Source organism: Paramormyrops kingsleyae, chromosome 25 (genome assembly GCF_048594095.1).
Source record: "Paramormyrops kingsleyae isolate MSU_618 chromosome 25, PKINGS_0.4, whole genome shotgun sequence".
Classification (NCBI taxonomy): Eukaryota; Metazoa; Chordata; class Actinopteri; order Osteoglossiformes; family Mormyridae; genus Paramormyrops; species Paramormyrops kingsleyae.
Window position 1 is genome coordinate 30,595,288 of NC_132821.1, and position 14,940 is coordinate 30,610,227.

General features: G+C 51.9%; 1 protein-coding gene across 5 annotated transcripts in view; it reads right to left on the bottom strand.

Moving 5' to 3' along the window:
- Positions 1–14,940, bottom strand: part of htt (huntingtin) — a 35,958-nt gene that overhangs the window by 16,008 nt on the left and 5,010 nt on the right. For 2 of the 5 annotated variants that reach the window (XM_023829651.2, XM_023829648.2), the window contains exons 7-31: positions 12,523–12,664; positions 12,228–12,406; positions 11,566–11,770; positions 11,270–11,317; positions 10,810–10,890; positions 10,376–10,710; positions 8,003–8,126; positions 7,201–7,319; positions 6,919–7,030; positions 6,474–6,611; positions 6,217–6,375; positions 5,884–5,981; positions 5,603–5,742; positions 5,444–5,507; positions 5,262–5,362; positions 5,013–5,159; positions 4,314–4,434; positions 3,316–3,461; positions 3,029–3,180; positions 2,742–2,944; positions 1,756–1,882; positions 1,546–1,670; positions 944–1,054; positions 775–852; positions 465–688 (exon numbers count right to left, since the gene is read on the bottom strand). In XM_023829651.2, coding sequence (XP_023685419.2) covers positions 465–688; positions 775–852; positions 944–1,054; positions 1,546–1,670; positions 1,756–1,882; positions 2,742–2,944; positions 3,029–3,180; positions 3,316–3,461; positions 4,314–4,434; positions 5,013–5,159; positions 5,262–5,362; positions 5,444–5,507; positions 5,603–5,742; positions 5,884–5,981; positions 6,217–6,375; positions 6,474–6,611; positions 6,919–7,030; positions 7,201–7,319; positions 8,003–8,126; positions 10,376–10,710; positions 10,810–10,890; positions 11,270–11,317; positions 11,566–11,770; positions 12,228–12,406; positions 12,523–12,664 — 3,479 coding nt within the window. Of the gene's footprint in view, positions 1–464; positions 689–774; positions 853–943; positions 1,055–1,545; positions 1,674–1,755; positions 1,883–2,741; positions 2,945–3,028; positions 3,181–3,315; positions 3,462–4,313; positions 4,435–5,012; positions 5,160–5,261; positions 5,363–5,443; positions 5,508–5,602; positions 5,743–5,883; positions 5,982–6,216; positions 6,376–6,473; positions 6,612–6,918; positions 7,031–7,200; positions 7,320–8,002; positions 8,127–10,237; positions 10,711–10,809; positions 10,891–11,269; positions 11,318–11,565; positions 11,771–12,227; positions 12,407–12,522; positions 12,665–14,940 lie in introns of all 5 variants that reach the window. The other 3 variants (XM_023829650.2, XM_072706919.1, XM_023829649.2) reach the window with 3 other exon arrangements.

Here is a 14,940-nt window from a genome sequence, read left to right on the forward strand (position 1 = left end):
TGTTACAGCATTCAATTGCTGCACGCATCCCTTTTAAAGGTCAATGCATACTTGCATACCAGTCATGTGCATTCCTGGTTATGCATTGTTACTGTTTTCTGTCTATTCATGTCTAAATGTCTTTTTACTGTGTACATATATATACACATACACTGTCAACCAGAAATTTCCTTCAGGATTGATGAAGTGTCTAATCCAGGGGTGGTGAACCCGTTCCATGGAGGGCCGGTGTGGGTGCGGGTTTTTGGGATGACCTCTCAATCAGCCAATCATAAAGCAGCGGTTCTCAACTCCAGTCCTGGGGACCCTCTGTGATTGGCTGATTGAGAGGCCATCCCAAAAACCCGACCCCACACCGGCCCTCCATGGATCAGGTTCCCCACCCCTGGTCTAATCAGTCAGTCCGACTGATTTAAACCCTCAGAGCAGCAGACTGAAGTCAGCAGAGGCCGTGTGAAACTGACCCGGAGGCGTCCTGCTCCAGGTCGGCCTGCACCATGTTGCGCAGGCTGGCGTCGGCCAGCGCCTGGGTGAAGTGCGTGTAGGGGGCCATGAAGCAGTAGTGATAGAGTCCTGGCCGCAGGCTGGAGGAGCCCAGTCGCAGCCCCTTGCCCTGGGACTTGCTGGGGTTCGACGAGGAGCCATCATACTGGGAGGCCAGGTTGGTTCCAAAAAGGGTCTTGAGAAGCTGGAAATCGATCAAGGAAGTAAGTATCGACGTCATCGATGAGACAGACATCACGGGGGCAGCGGAAGGGTGGGGGAGACTCGTACCTGCTGCACACACACGGTGGCCATGGTAGGTTCTCTGGAGAAGCAAGACTTCAAGTAGCTCAGGATTTCTTCTACACACTACAAAAAGCATGGGAGAGATCGCTGAACACTTCCACTGGCAAGACCGGCCCGAGATACGATTACCGTGGTTTCCAGAGCAAAGTCGGACCTTTCCAATGTCATGCAGTGTCGCCAGTTCCAGCAGCTGGGACAGCACGTCCAACGCCGACCTCAGGAAACCGCCGAACTTCTCGCTGGGATTGTGAAGGTCTAGTGTCACCTGCAGGGGATGGACAGAAGCTGCCGTCTTTACTAGGTCAGTACTTAACCACTGGGTCTCGCTCTCCATAGCTAGTCTTCGGTAACTTCGTCACAGACCTGAGGCAAAACTACACTAGAAGGTTTACCGAACCATCAAACGTATTTGATGGACTACAGAAACCCAGATGATCTGACAGACTGTAAAACAGACTGACATTTTAAATGCCAAACATAAAGCAGGAATGCGTTTAAATAAACAGATTCTGTCACGCATCGTGTCTGAGTCATGTTAGTCCTCTGGCACAAGAGGAATTCACTGGATTTTCCTGCATATTTTCATAGGATGGACTGGCATCCCGTCCAGGGTGTATCCCATCCTGGTACCCTGTGTTGCCTGGGACAGACTCCAGGCCCCTACCAACTACACAGACCAGGACAAGCTGTTAGAAGATAGATGGACTTTCATAGCAAGCAGTCAGCGCAATAATTTAAAGTACGTCTAATCTCGACCTTGTAGTTGGTGTGGGTGGCCTTCAACACGTCATAGAGCTTCAGGTAGGGGGGCAGGTGGTAGAAGTTGCCCAGCGAGGTGGACTTGTTGATAGTGGCAGGCCCCGTACCCTCCGTGGGTCTGGCTGCTGAGGAAAAACAGACTCCGCTTATGCGATTCGGCAGAGCACCAGAATTTCCAAGAATTCCCCGAGCCGTACGGTCTCCCACCCTGACTGCCGTCACCGCTCTTCTTGGGACTCATGGGGGTGGCGTTGGTTTCCACCGGCTCCTTCTCTTTGCTCTTCCTCCTAATGGGGCTCAGTGACGGCGTGTTGGACAGCGAGGGGAGGGTGGCCTGGAAGAGAGACGTCGACAAGCTCCGTGAGACGAAAAGCTGAGATGATACCAAGCTGTCATCAAGCCCCCTGTAGCTAGGGTACATCTTAATGCAGAGGCGGGCAATCTTATCCAGAAAGGGCCGATGTGTACTTGGGTTTTCGCTGCAACTCCCCAATTACATCACTAATTAGAGGACTGATTGGCTGAGGAGTCCTCACAGCTGACCTACAGGTTATCCCAAAAACCTGCAAACACATCTATCCCGGGAATAATAGGTGCAGGCGGGAACCAACCCTGGGCAGTCGGTAACACACCACAGGGCGCACACTCTCACACAACTACAGGGCCAATTTAGGATCACAAATCAACCGATCCTGCACGCTTTTGGACTATGGGAGGAAATCAAAGCCCCCTGGCGAAAACCCACGCGAACACGGGGAGGGCATGTGAACTCCACACAGCATGGACCCGGGACCGAACCCAGGACCTTCTCGCTGAGGCAGCAGCGCTAAGCACTGACCCGCCCTTCCACCTGCACTATTTTTTATTAAATAAATTGGCCTCAGAATTTCAACAAAGTGGGTCGTGACTTAACGAGCAAGGAAAAGTGTGCGTCTTGAGGCTAAGATAGCTGAAAATCGTTTCAGTTAAACGACCTATAAAAAAGGTACAAATATACAAGGTAGGAACCATACACCTGTGAAGAAGTGTCCTTCCCCATTTCCTGAGACACCAACCCAGCATCCAAACGGTACCCGCCGAACTGATCTGATGGCATCTTAAGCCCTAACAAGCGCACTAGTCCAATTCAGTGCCGTTTCAGTGCCTAATGACGGCCCCCAGGAAGTGAGGATCTAACAGAGGCTTCCGAATACCTTCACCGCAGGCCCCGGGGCCACCTCATCCACAACGTGCGCGCAGATATTGATGATCTTGAGCAGGTGGGAGAAGAGCTGCTCCAACATAGCCGCCACGGCGCGGTCTCCCAGCGCCGGCCACGCCTCCTCCTGCTTGCCGCTCCCGGAGGCGGACTCCTCCTCCCCCAACCAGGGACTCCTCATGCATTTGGGAGCAGCGGCTGTTGGGGACGTGAGGACGGGCTCAGCACGTGAGGAACCGGCAGCGTGGAGAGTGTGGCGAGTGGGGAGCGAACGGTAGGTACCTGCGAGCAGGTTGCCCATCAGGAGCAGGGCATCCTGGTGGGCGGAGAGGTCGAGCGGGAACCAGGCAGATGCCAGCAGCGACAGCACCATGTTAGCCATGCCCACGGTGCAGGTCTTCTTCAGATCGTCACCTGAACCAGGCTGGGACTGGCTGTGGGGACAGCACTGATGTTCGCTAAAGCTCGTCAAGCCCATCCAGCACAACAAGTTACCGAAAGCCGGGGGAGGAGCTAAGAGTTACCACCCAATCAGATTCAAGGCGCTTCAAAGTCCCGGTCACTCGCACCTGAAGGAACGACTCCTGTTCTTGTAGAGACTCGAGCGGCTTTGCTGATTGGTGGAGGAGCCGATATAGCCACAATGCCAGCCCACGCTCCAGGTGCACACTGGGAAGGCGGAGGACAGCAGGCACAAGGCCTCGCAGCAGCCGAACTGCAGAAAGGACAAACGGCACGAAAATCACGCGCAGGACACAAACAGGCTTCACAATAACTTTGTGGAGTGTCTTCACGATGGAAAGTATAATCATTCATCTATCCGTTTTTTGTCCAATGCAGGGTCACGAGAGACCCATCCTGGTAGCTATGGGCACAAAGCAGAGAATAACCCAGTTGCCTTCATTTTCATAAACTTTTAATGTAGTTGGGTAGGTTTGAGTTTATTTTTGTAAGTAATATTTTATGTATTAACTTATTTTTTTCATGATTAAATTTTTTTTTTCCTTTTGTAAAAACCTCAAGTGTTTCCCGGTAAAACTTTTACCATATTTTGGGGTACTAGAACTTATCAGGAGGCAAAATAATAATTTAATTGAACCTAAACCTCACCTTTCTGTTGAATCTGTTGACAAATTCTAGAATTATTGGGAACAATTCATTGTGCTTGTGACTCTATGTGAAGATTGTATGACTCATTAGGAAGCAGAGGTGGAGATTAAGAGTCACAGAACTGGTTGGTTGGAACAAAATCTTAGTCTGGATATGTACTCTCTGGACCTGAAATCTCTACCTCTGTTAGGAAGTGACCTGCATCTTCGTCAGTACGGTGTTTGTGAATGCACAAGTCACCGGCTGCTGATTTCATTGCGCTGAACGTTTGTGATATTCCATTAAAATAAAAGTACAAAAAAAAATTCAAAAGAACGTTTCTTCAATAAAGCAGCTGCGGATGCAGTTTAAGCTCCACACACACCCACCAAAGCGGGCCGGCTTTAGTGCGTTTCCCCAGCTGCCCCTGCAGATGGAGGCTGACCCTGAGGCCGCCCGGCCAGAGCAGCGTACTCACCGTGAGGGGGCGGGAGGTGGACGAGGTGAGGGTGTGCGACACGGCCGTGATCACGCGGGACAGGCTGTTTTCCAGGGTGATGTCAGATGAGTGTGGGGAGAGGCTGTACCCTCTGTACGTCCTGAGGACCAGAGACACGTGCTCCGGCTCAGTGCTACTCTGCCGCTGCATTACACACACACTACGTCAACAAGCCTAAGGAGTAACAGCAGGGTAGATACAGAACCTACACCAAAGAGCCAGATCCATGGCGAACTAGGCAGCCGCCCAGGGCCCGATCGGCATGAGTAATGAAAATATTTATTATATATCCATATTCAATACATAAATAAGAACACTTACACAAAATAAACAGTAAAAAGCTACTAACAGGCTACCATCTGGTTATTTTCTAAAGTATTTGCTCATATGAATAAGCAGAATGTTGACGGAAGGGGGCTCAAAAAAATATTATCTGCCGAGTGTTCTGTGACGACTTCATCCGGCCCTGCCTATGGCATCAAACAAACTGATCTCTCTACGGGTCTGTTCAGACCACCATGAAAGGGGGAAAAAAAACATTAGGCCTATACACACAAATTTATAAGAATGAGGTGCATTTCATGAACAAAAAAATAAAGTTATTAAAAAAAAACAGGACTAACAGGACACATAGAATGGCACACCACGGAGGTGCACCCTGTATGGACGGGCCGGTACCTGGTGATGGTATTGACTGTGAACTGGGATGGGGGCTGGTTCTCGTGCATCAGCAGCTGCAGGTACACGCTGCTCTGGTCCCGAGCGATGGCCACCACGGGGTCTCCCTGGCCCTGGTCGCAGTCGTAGAACAGCCTGGAGACGAGTCTGCAGCAAGGGGAAGGGGCGTCAGCCGCAGGGAGCCCCCCGAAGTCCGAACGGCAGCATGAAGAACACGTACGACCCGAAAGGGCTCGGGCAGGGCCTGACCTGCCGACTGTGGCTGCGGCCACATGACGCACTCGCGGGTCCTCATCACCCAGGAGGTATAGGACGACATCGTTCAGCACCCTGTCCTGTAACTTCAGCAGCTGCAGCACCAGCAGGGGTCAGAGGTTAAAGGGGCTTTACAGTACTTTGTGCACGTGGGGCACATGAGGACTGACACTCACCCCAGTGTAATGGTGGTCCCCCTTATGCAAATGCTCCGTCTTCCTCTCCAGGAAACTTATTAACCTGTAAACCAAACAAGGCAGAAGCCCAACTTAGGGTTACTGGCGTGGATCGCGTGACGAGATAACGCAACGGAGCGTGAAACAAGACTCCGATACCGAAAATCCATCTCGGCGAGCGTCTCCAGCAGCTCGGTCCTGACCAGCCAATAGGAGCAGTCCCTCAGGGTCAGGAGGTTGATGACCAGTTGCAGGCCCAGTTCACTGAAACTGCTGCAGCACAGGGCCATGATGCAGTGCTGCGACATGCAGAGCATTTTCAGCGACCTTAACACTCCATCCCGGCACAGCATCATTCATATCGCAAACGCAGTGTTGCTACAGTAACCAAACTTATGACGGAACCTCTTACTGGAAGGTATCCATTTAAAGCCACTCACCCTAACGGCGGCGCAAGACATCTTGCAAGTGACGGAAGACTCGTCCTTTAAGGTCTTCTGCAGCAGAGGCACGAGGTCCACCACAGACATGGGGTTTCCTGTCACATGGGCACAAACATAGTGAGAATGTTGACTGAGGCTTACAGCCAGCCATCGGCGACCGTGACACAGGGATCAATAAAAATACTTTATATTAATAGCAAGCCATTCTATCACATTGTGAGACCACAACAACTGTTTATTAGACGTATAATAAAAATAAAACCAGACCCTATATCCGACTCGATTTTAAAACGACCATTTTGATTATCCATCTCTGTTCGGGACACACACCCGTTGAGGTTTTCACCGCAACCAACCAGGGTTCCACGTTGAACCGGGTCTTGGTGAGGACGGAATGGATGACAGTCCCACACAGGATGGCGGTGGATCCCCGGATCTGCGGGTCTCCGTGGTCGACGTACCTCAGGATGTCGGTGACGTACTGCTGCTCTGTGTGGGGAGAGGACGCATATGCGAGTTCGGTCATGCCGCCAAGGCGAGGACTGACTGACTGACCCCCGGGGGGGGGAGCGGGTCGGCACTCTCACCGTCCGACGGCAGCCCCTCCAGAGGCTCTCGGTACAGGCTGCTGAAGAAGGCCTCGGGGAGCAGGGCGGCGGCCGCCCCCACGCAGCTCACCGCCAGCGCCTTCACGCTCACCCGCACCTCCTTGTCTGGCACCAGGCCTGGCCAAGAGGAAAAACAAAACCAAGCGGGTGTACGGTAAATCGCCGGGAAGCAGAAACTGCGGCTACGCTCGGAAAACTTGCTCGCACTTGTATTACAAATAAACCACAATCGCTAAACGTCCCTGGATGAAGATTATATCGTTAAAATTACATCACCATACAGCAGCTTACTCAGCACTCGGTGTAAACATCTAGCATGTTGTTACAACTCAAATTTTTTAACTTGTTGCAACTGTGATGTTATTGAACACCGATAAAATCACAACGTACAGAGCCGAAGGGAAAAACAAAAAAAAAGCCCTACCATCTTTCTGTCCCGTGAGCAGGAAGGATGCAGACAAGAGGCGGACACAGTGCACCAGCGGCTCGGCCCTTGGGTCTGTGTAGTGTCCGATCTCTCCTTTTATCCTCGAAGGCTGGGTGGAACATCAAAGGCCAATCAGTTTTCAGTGTTTCGTCATCATGGGATTCTCCACGCCCCCATTGGCCGAGAGCGCCCCGTGTCACAGCACCATGGAGCGAGGACACTTGTCCATAGGCACGCCAGGGCATGCAGATGCAGCTGGACAGTCTGAGAGGGACTTGCCTTGTTCTCCAGCTCTGTGGGCTCCACCACCTCCTCCTTGAGCACCAGTCTGTCCACGCTGCTGTCGGACGACTGCCGACTGTGCCCTTTGTTCTCTAGGAGGTGAGGCTTGCTCAACACTATGGACAGGGCACACAGAAGAGCAGACAGCTCTGAGAAGAAGTAGGCGAAGCCCTTGGACTTATCGAATTTCCGCACGAATGGCTCCAATAACCCCAAATCATAACAAAGACACATATTTTACATACCTTTATTAAATAAATGGTTTAAACAATCAAGCTGATTGATGGAAAAAGTATGTGAATGTTTAGGCTAATGAGCTCTTGAAAAAATAGTTGTGTTCTTATTAATTTAGATGTGGGTGTGACAAGCAAAAAAATAAAAATAAAAAACACAAAATTTTGACTACCTTCTTTTTGCAACAGAATTCTGTTCAACCGCAATTTGGCCCAATCAAAACAGATTTCAGAGGACCCCATACTTGCACAGATTATTCTGAAGGGACCACAGACTTTCACAACTGTAAATTGGTGTTTAGCGGTGATGCTGACCTAGTGTGACATTTACCCTGTACAAGCAGACAGATTCTTAGGAGGGTTTATTAAATTGCAGCCCTGTCCTATGCTTAAACACAAATTACTGCAGAGTAAAACGGAATAAAATAGATAAATCAGTTTTGTGACCGTGGTTCAGGCTATGGACGGAGCCACCATTATTCACCCAGTCTTCAGGACTTCATGCCAAACAGACAGACAGAACTGGGTGGACACCAAGAAAAAACCCCCACAGCTGACAGACATACCAAGGGCAGTTCTGGAGAGGGACTCCAAGGTCTCCTCAGCAGTGGTGTTTGCGTTTTCCTCCTCTTCATCCTGAAGTGTACCGATCTGCATCCCCGAGTACTGGCTCTCACTGCCATCCAGAACCTGAGGCAGAGAGGCTCAGGATGAGTCCTGCTAGACACTCCATTCAACACAACAAACACGAAGCATTCGCAGCTCTTTAGAAAATGCTCCGAAATGGTCCAGACCAGTGTTTCCCAATCCGGTCCTTGAGGACCCATAGACTCCTTCCCAGCAAAAATGTGGACTGGCATGGAGCTTGGAGGGAGCAAAAACCTGGACCGACTGAGCGTGCCTGAGAACCGGACTGAGAAACACTTCCCTAGGCGAATCTTGTCCATAACCGTGCGCGTGACGCTTCAGCGTACCACAACAAATGTCATCAGTAAAGCCAAAACTGTTGACAGACCGGGCTGACCCAGGTGTGGGGTGCAGTGTTGTTACGAACAACACGAAACCTAAATATATCTCAGCAAAAGGACGAAAAACTACCACAGCATCATATCACACCATGGTATGTCATATCTAAGCTACAGGCACTGAAAGGAGAGACTTAGAGAAGAGAAACAGGGCAAGGCAGCATAACAGGTACTGTCAAGAAATAGTTCATTAAGAAGATAAAGAGGGGAACTCATCTAGCATCAATAACTGAATTGTAAACTCAAGTCCACCTGGTGTTATACATACGGTATGATACTGGTCAGGCCCACGTTGACTGGCCAGTATCACATATAACATCTGGCACTGCTGAGGTCTCACAGATGACAGCGACCAAATCGGTCCACTTGATACAGAGAACATGAAACCCTTGTTTTGATTGGCTGCAGACCCAACACAGAGATAGGGCAATCACAGACTGAGAATCAGGATGGAGTTTAACTCAATCTGACAGTGCACCAAACTGATGACTCTATATTTAAATAAACCACACACTATAAACACGCTCCCCGGGTTATGATGGGGTTATGTTCCAAAATACCTAACTTAAGGCAAATATATAGTAAGACGAAAATTCATTTTAATACGGTACACCTACCCTAACAAACATCACGGCCTAGCTTAGCCTACCTGAAATATGCTTAGAACACTTACATTACAGTTGGGCAAAAGCATTAGCACAAAGCCTAAAGTGTTGATTATTTCATATGATTTCTTGAATAATGGACTTAAAGTGAAAAACAGAATGGAACTGGAATATCCATCGTAAAGTCGAAATATCGTAACCCGGGGAGCGTCTGTATAAGTCACACATTTTATGTCAGATTCAGGGAACCTTAAAGACGGCCCCTAAAAAAGAGCCTTAGTACATTCATTGAGTTGATTATGAGCAATTTCCTAGATCCTGCAGCTCAACAAGTAGAGCATAGCAGTAGCAACATAAAGGTTGTGAGTTCAAATCCCAGGGAGAACACAAACTACGACCCTCTATAGTCGCTTTGAATGAAAGGGTCAGATAAATGAATAAAATGTAAAACAGTCCAGCTAAAAAAAATGAAGGAAGCAAATGCATGATGCGGAAGCTGCTGAGAGGAGTAGAGAGCAGCAGCCTTTATGCAGGTCTCCTCATGCCTGCTGATGGGGGAGCATGAGGTCCAGACCTTCAGCTCTCTGAAGCAGGTGTCCCTCAGACCAGAACACACGAGCTCTCCTCACCAGCCAAACGGATCAGAGCCACGTGACCACAGTCAAACACAACTGATCCGGTGGCGAGTGGAAAACCCATCGACTTTATTCAAATTTTATCAGCTCTGAACCTGAGCTGGCATCGTGCATATGATGTCACATGACAGCACGCGATTGATTGGCCGAGATGGCGAAGGAAATAAAGTGACCTTACAAAAGTTAGCACATTTGCCGTAGCCATCCAACTAGAAAAGACCATCATCCACCCCCCCACCCCCAATACAGATGTGGAGGCCTGGAGGAAGTTAAGCGGAAAGGGCAGGGGAGGGGCTCGTGCTCTGATTGGTCAGAATGACTTCCCTCCTTTTTTCTGAATGGCAGCAGAGGGTTAGGAGGGGAGCTGTCAGCAGTGAGGGGGCGGGGTTTAGAACTGAATGCGGGAGCAAAGAGCGAGGGAGGGGCCAGAGGCGGGGTTTGGGTAAGGGGAGGGCAGGCAGCAGGCCTTCTCCCCAGAGGTGGAGTTTGGGTAAGGGGAGGGCAGGCAGCAGGCCTTCTCCCCAGAGGCTGCTGACCTTGTCACTGCCACTAGCGATGGAGGAAGAGGAAGAGGAGGAAGACGTGCCGGAAGAGCTGAAGTCGGAGCTGGAGGAGGCGTCGGGCCCCTCGGTGGAGCTCGGCGAGGGCTGCAGCGCCCCCTGCAGCACACTTACGAGCTCGGCGCAGTCGGAGGGAGTGACGGCTGAGTCGGGGCCCTCGGTGGTGGTCTGGGAGCTGTCGCTGGGGGGCGACGATGCAGGCAGGGCGCCTTCAGGGCCGCCGGAGCCGCTGGCCGGGCCGGAGCTGGGGCTCAGCACCTCTTCTTCCCCCGCGTCCTCCTCCTCCTCCTCCTCAGGTGAGCCGGGAGAGCCCTGCTCCGAGGAGGCGCTCAGCTCCACAGAGTCGCCGGGCTGCAGGCCGCGCTGGGAGGAGCGCGGCTGCTCCGTGATGATGTCCGCCGGGGCCAGGGAGGCCGAGGGAGCGTCAGCGCCGTCGCCGGTCACGGAGGCTGAGGGGAGGGAGGGGGGCAGTTAGCAGTTAGCTAACAGGCAGGATGTGCCACGAACCGGCCACACCACATCCAGTCCACGCCGCTCAGCACACGTACCAGTGAAGGCTCCTGTGCCGACCTCTGACCTGCTCTCAGAGTCGTCCTCAAGCCCCTCCTCCTCTCCGGAGAGCAGCTTGCCTGAAAAGGAGCCGGGAGTGTCAGGGGCACTGCCCACAGAGGAGGAGCGGCTGTCGGCCAATGGATGGATGGACTTCTGTTAAAGTGTCCGACAGGCTTGTAACCATTATCTCATGGCTCTTCATACTTTAAAATCCACTTAAATTCAGTAATAAATGAAAGCAAAAGTCCATGAAGCTCAGCAACAGAAATCCAACCTAATCCATGAAAATGGCCACGGGCAAAACTTGTGTGGATAATCGGATCAGACCGGAGTAAGGAGCGCATGACCTTGGATCAGGGAGCGAAGGATCTGACACAAACTGGGAGTCTAGCACATATAGCTACAGATGAAAGGTGACGTGAGGCTAAGCGGGCGGCCACTAGGGGGCATAGTCACCTTTCTGTTTCCTGAGAAGAAGCGGACTGCATGAAGACCCTCCTCCGGCTGCAGGTCACAGGAGAGAAGAGAGAGCAGAAAAGCCCTGAGCCCCAGAGGAGATACCCCCATAGACACCAGGGAATCCCCCCCCTCCCGGTGGGCAGTTTGGGAAGGACGGCCAGGAGTGAGGAGGACAGGAAGAGGAGGGGCCTATGGTTACCACGGCGGCCGACCAGCCAGGACGGGAGGCCGAGAACATCCTGAACTTAAGGCTCTTCGCTAACGTGAGTGCGAGATGCGGTCCGGCCACTTACCGATGAGCTCCAGGATGCTGCCGCTGCGTGCCCGGCTCTCGGCCTCCTCGCGGGACACGCCGACGCGCTGCACGCTCCCGGCGGTGATGAGCACGCGGAGCAGCTCTGGCGGGGGCGTGCGCAGCACCTGCTGCAGCAGCTCCAGCGCAGCCGTCACCACGTTGTGGTCGCGGTGTTGCGTGTAATGCAGCGTGAGCTCAAACACCTGCGCAGAGTGGGATCCGTCAGGCACCAGGACGCGGGGATCTTCGCAGGCGGCAGAAGGAACACCTGCCATCGCTGAGCCTTTACTCCGTCCCAACACTCCCAGTGACAACGAACCATAGCCGTTCCATAAATTCTTTATTCAGAACATCCGATTCTGCTAATTATGGCCCTGAAGTTGACCCGTCCCCATTCCACCCCCAGATAAATGGAACAGATGAGGATTCTGACATCACGGCCATAAAGCGCGTTCTTCGCCGTGAACCTGTCACTGGTGACCGAAGGAGACGGTATCTCTGCCTGTACCGCATCAGTCAGGGTTACAAGTCAGACTGCCACTACCCATAATTCACCTGTCCCGACAGCAGGAGATTCTCCATTAACCTTCAGGCTGGCAGTAAATAGCCACAGCACTGGACCAGGGCGGGGGACAGATGAGGAAGCGGGCGGGCAGGCACCTGGACGAGCTGCTCGGGCGTGGGCGAGATATCTGGCTCCTTGCGTGTCACCCCGAAGCTGCCCTTCAGGGTGGTGTCCTTCACCTGCTGCTGCAGCAGGGGCATCAGATAGCGCAGTGTCAGCAGAGCCCCCAGCGTGAGGGGGCTGGGGTGCTCGTCGTCCACAGGGACCAGCAGACCTGGGGGGCGGCACGGGGAGGGGTTACACGGGAGGGAAAGAGTCCTGAGGGTCCGTTTAAAGTCCAAACGAAACAGACTATACAGGCAGGAGCCGGCGGTCGTCCCCAGGACGCACCGAGGAGCACGTTGAGCAGCCAGGTGTAGAAGTACTGGGGCCGGCGGGAGTGCCGACACACGCTGACGGCGGAGCTGGCTGCCGTGCGCCGGATGGTGGTCGAGCTGGACTTCAGGTTGGCCACGAACGCCTTCAGAAGCACCTGGGAGACCAGCAGTGATTCAGGGAGGTCAGCTAACGTGGTCCAGCTCAGAGTGGCCCGGGGCCTGGAAGCACGCGGCACAATACGGGGGGGTGCCCAGGAGGGCAACCATGCAGTATCACACACACACACACACACACACACACACACACACACACACACACACACACACAGTCCATGTATTCATATCTTTGTGGGGACCGTCCATTAATTTCTATAGGAAAATTTGTATATATTTCATAAAGCTTTTAATATGGTTGGACTAGTTTGTGTTTCTTGTTTGTCTGTCTTTCGGAAAAAAATACTCTCACTCCAAATCTGCTAAAATATAAAGCAACAACACACAGCAGCGTGTTCATGGAGGCAGCCATGTTTGTTCCGAGATGTGGTAGCTGGAACGGGAGATTGTCCGACGTGATGTCACTCACCTCGGAATTTCCGAGTTCTGAGAGATAATCGAACGCAGGAATATGACACATGCGCAATCACCAGGCCTTTAGGTGACGAGTGCCAACATTTGCCCGGACGCTGGCTTTTCAGTACTATAAGGGCGTTTACTTACGCCCACAATTTCGTAGGCAGAACAGTAGTATGCCTAAAATATTAATGAGAGAAGTACTGTGACGCCCAAAAGCAATAAATTATTAAGTTAGTATAAATTCGGCGTATCCTTATGTTTACTAAATTCATTTAGTGGTGCACGCCACATGTGACTGTTTTGGTAAATCATGAGAGCGATAAGCACTGAAGTCGCGGTGAAGAGAGGAGCAGCTCAGCAGCCACAACGAGGAGATATTGTAGATAAACAAGGTAAAGAGACGTCAGTGATGTGGTGGCACTTATCAGGTGTAACGTGTAACGTGGTGTTTGCAAGTCATTTATTTATCGTTTTGCAAGAAAAAAAATGACACATTAAGCCGTTTGAGTAGAAACATTTACCATCTGACCAGAAATATGTCGACACCCCTATTTATTAGATAAACTGGCTAATTGTGTCACAGATGGGTGTGGCTTAAGTGCTTAATTAAGTACATAAACATGCATTCTCCTGCAACAACCATTAGCAGCAGAATGGGTGGCTATACAGAAGATGCATCCTGTCCCGGCCAGCCGCAAGAGAAGCGGCCAGAGACATAAAAACAACAGTAAGCAAGTTCAGTTGCGAAGTTTATGGCAACGCAAACTCACAAAACTGAAACCTGAATGTCAGCAATCCCACTAGCAATGTTTCGCCATCTCGTGGAAAAAGCTTCCCTAGAAGAACAAGTGGTATTTTAGCAACAAAGGGCAGACCAGCTTCACACTGATACCCTTCGTTTCGGAATGAGATCGTTTTGGCCAAGTAGCGCATTTATGGTTGGGGACATTTATGTGAAGCAGAACAGAAGCTTCTATAATTATGGCTCTGCGTCTCCGCTGAAACGCTTGAGTGATTCCTCCTGTAACAATACATCCCTCTGCTTGGAAGGAAAATTAGTGAGTCATTGGGTAATGCTGGCAATCAATATATATGGGGGGGGGGGGCAGATAAATTTTAACCCGGAGAGCTTGGGAGCCCGTTTTGGATTAAGGACGAGGGTTTTTCCTGGGTTATTTGGAAGCGAAAGGTGGGGCAGCACAAAGCGACTGCAGGGCCCCGCTGACCTGAGATCAGCACCGCATCCTCATTCACACCCGACAGACCGAATCGGACGTCGTCATACATCATCACGGGTTCCTCCCCAGCCAGAGACCCCCCCCCCCCCACAACTTCGAGCCTGGGCGTCACGCCTGAGGACGCACAGCAGCCAGGGTGCAGAGCGAGCGGCGGCGGCGGCCCAGCGGAAGATTCCGGCTCCTGTGGGGCCCGCTGTCTGCGTACGGAGGGGCGATTACGTCATCCTGAGTCACCGGCCACATTTAGAGCATGACGTGACCCTACTGCAGTGCTTGGGAACGGCAGACTGGGCACGTCGGAAAGGCCTTCCCTCCCTCCGCCTCCCCCCCCACAGAGGAAGTCGCGGCTGAGCAGCCCCCCCACCCCCGACATGACACAGCACTAAAGGCGAACAGAAGCACAGCGCCACCTGGAGGCGTGCTGTGCTGGTACAGGCACGCACGGCATCCGCGCTCCAAAGGTTGTTCATTTTCATTAGGAACTAACACTAAATGATACGATTATGCTTTTCAGAGCCCCCTTCCCCTGAGAGCCGAGAGTGTCACACGACCCGGCACCGTCACATGACCCGGCACCATCACATGACCCAGACCAACACCAGAGGAATGTCAACAACTAT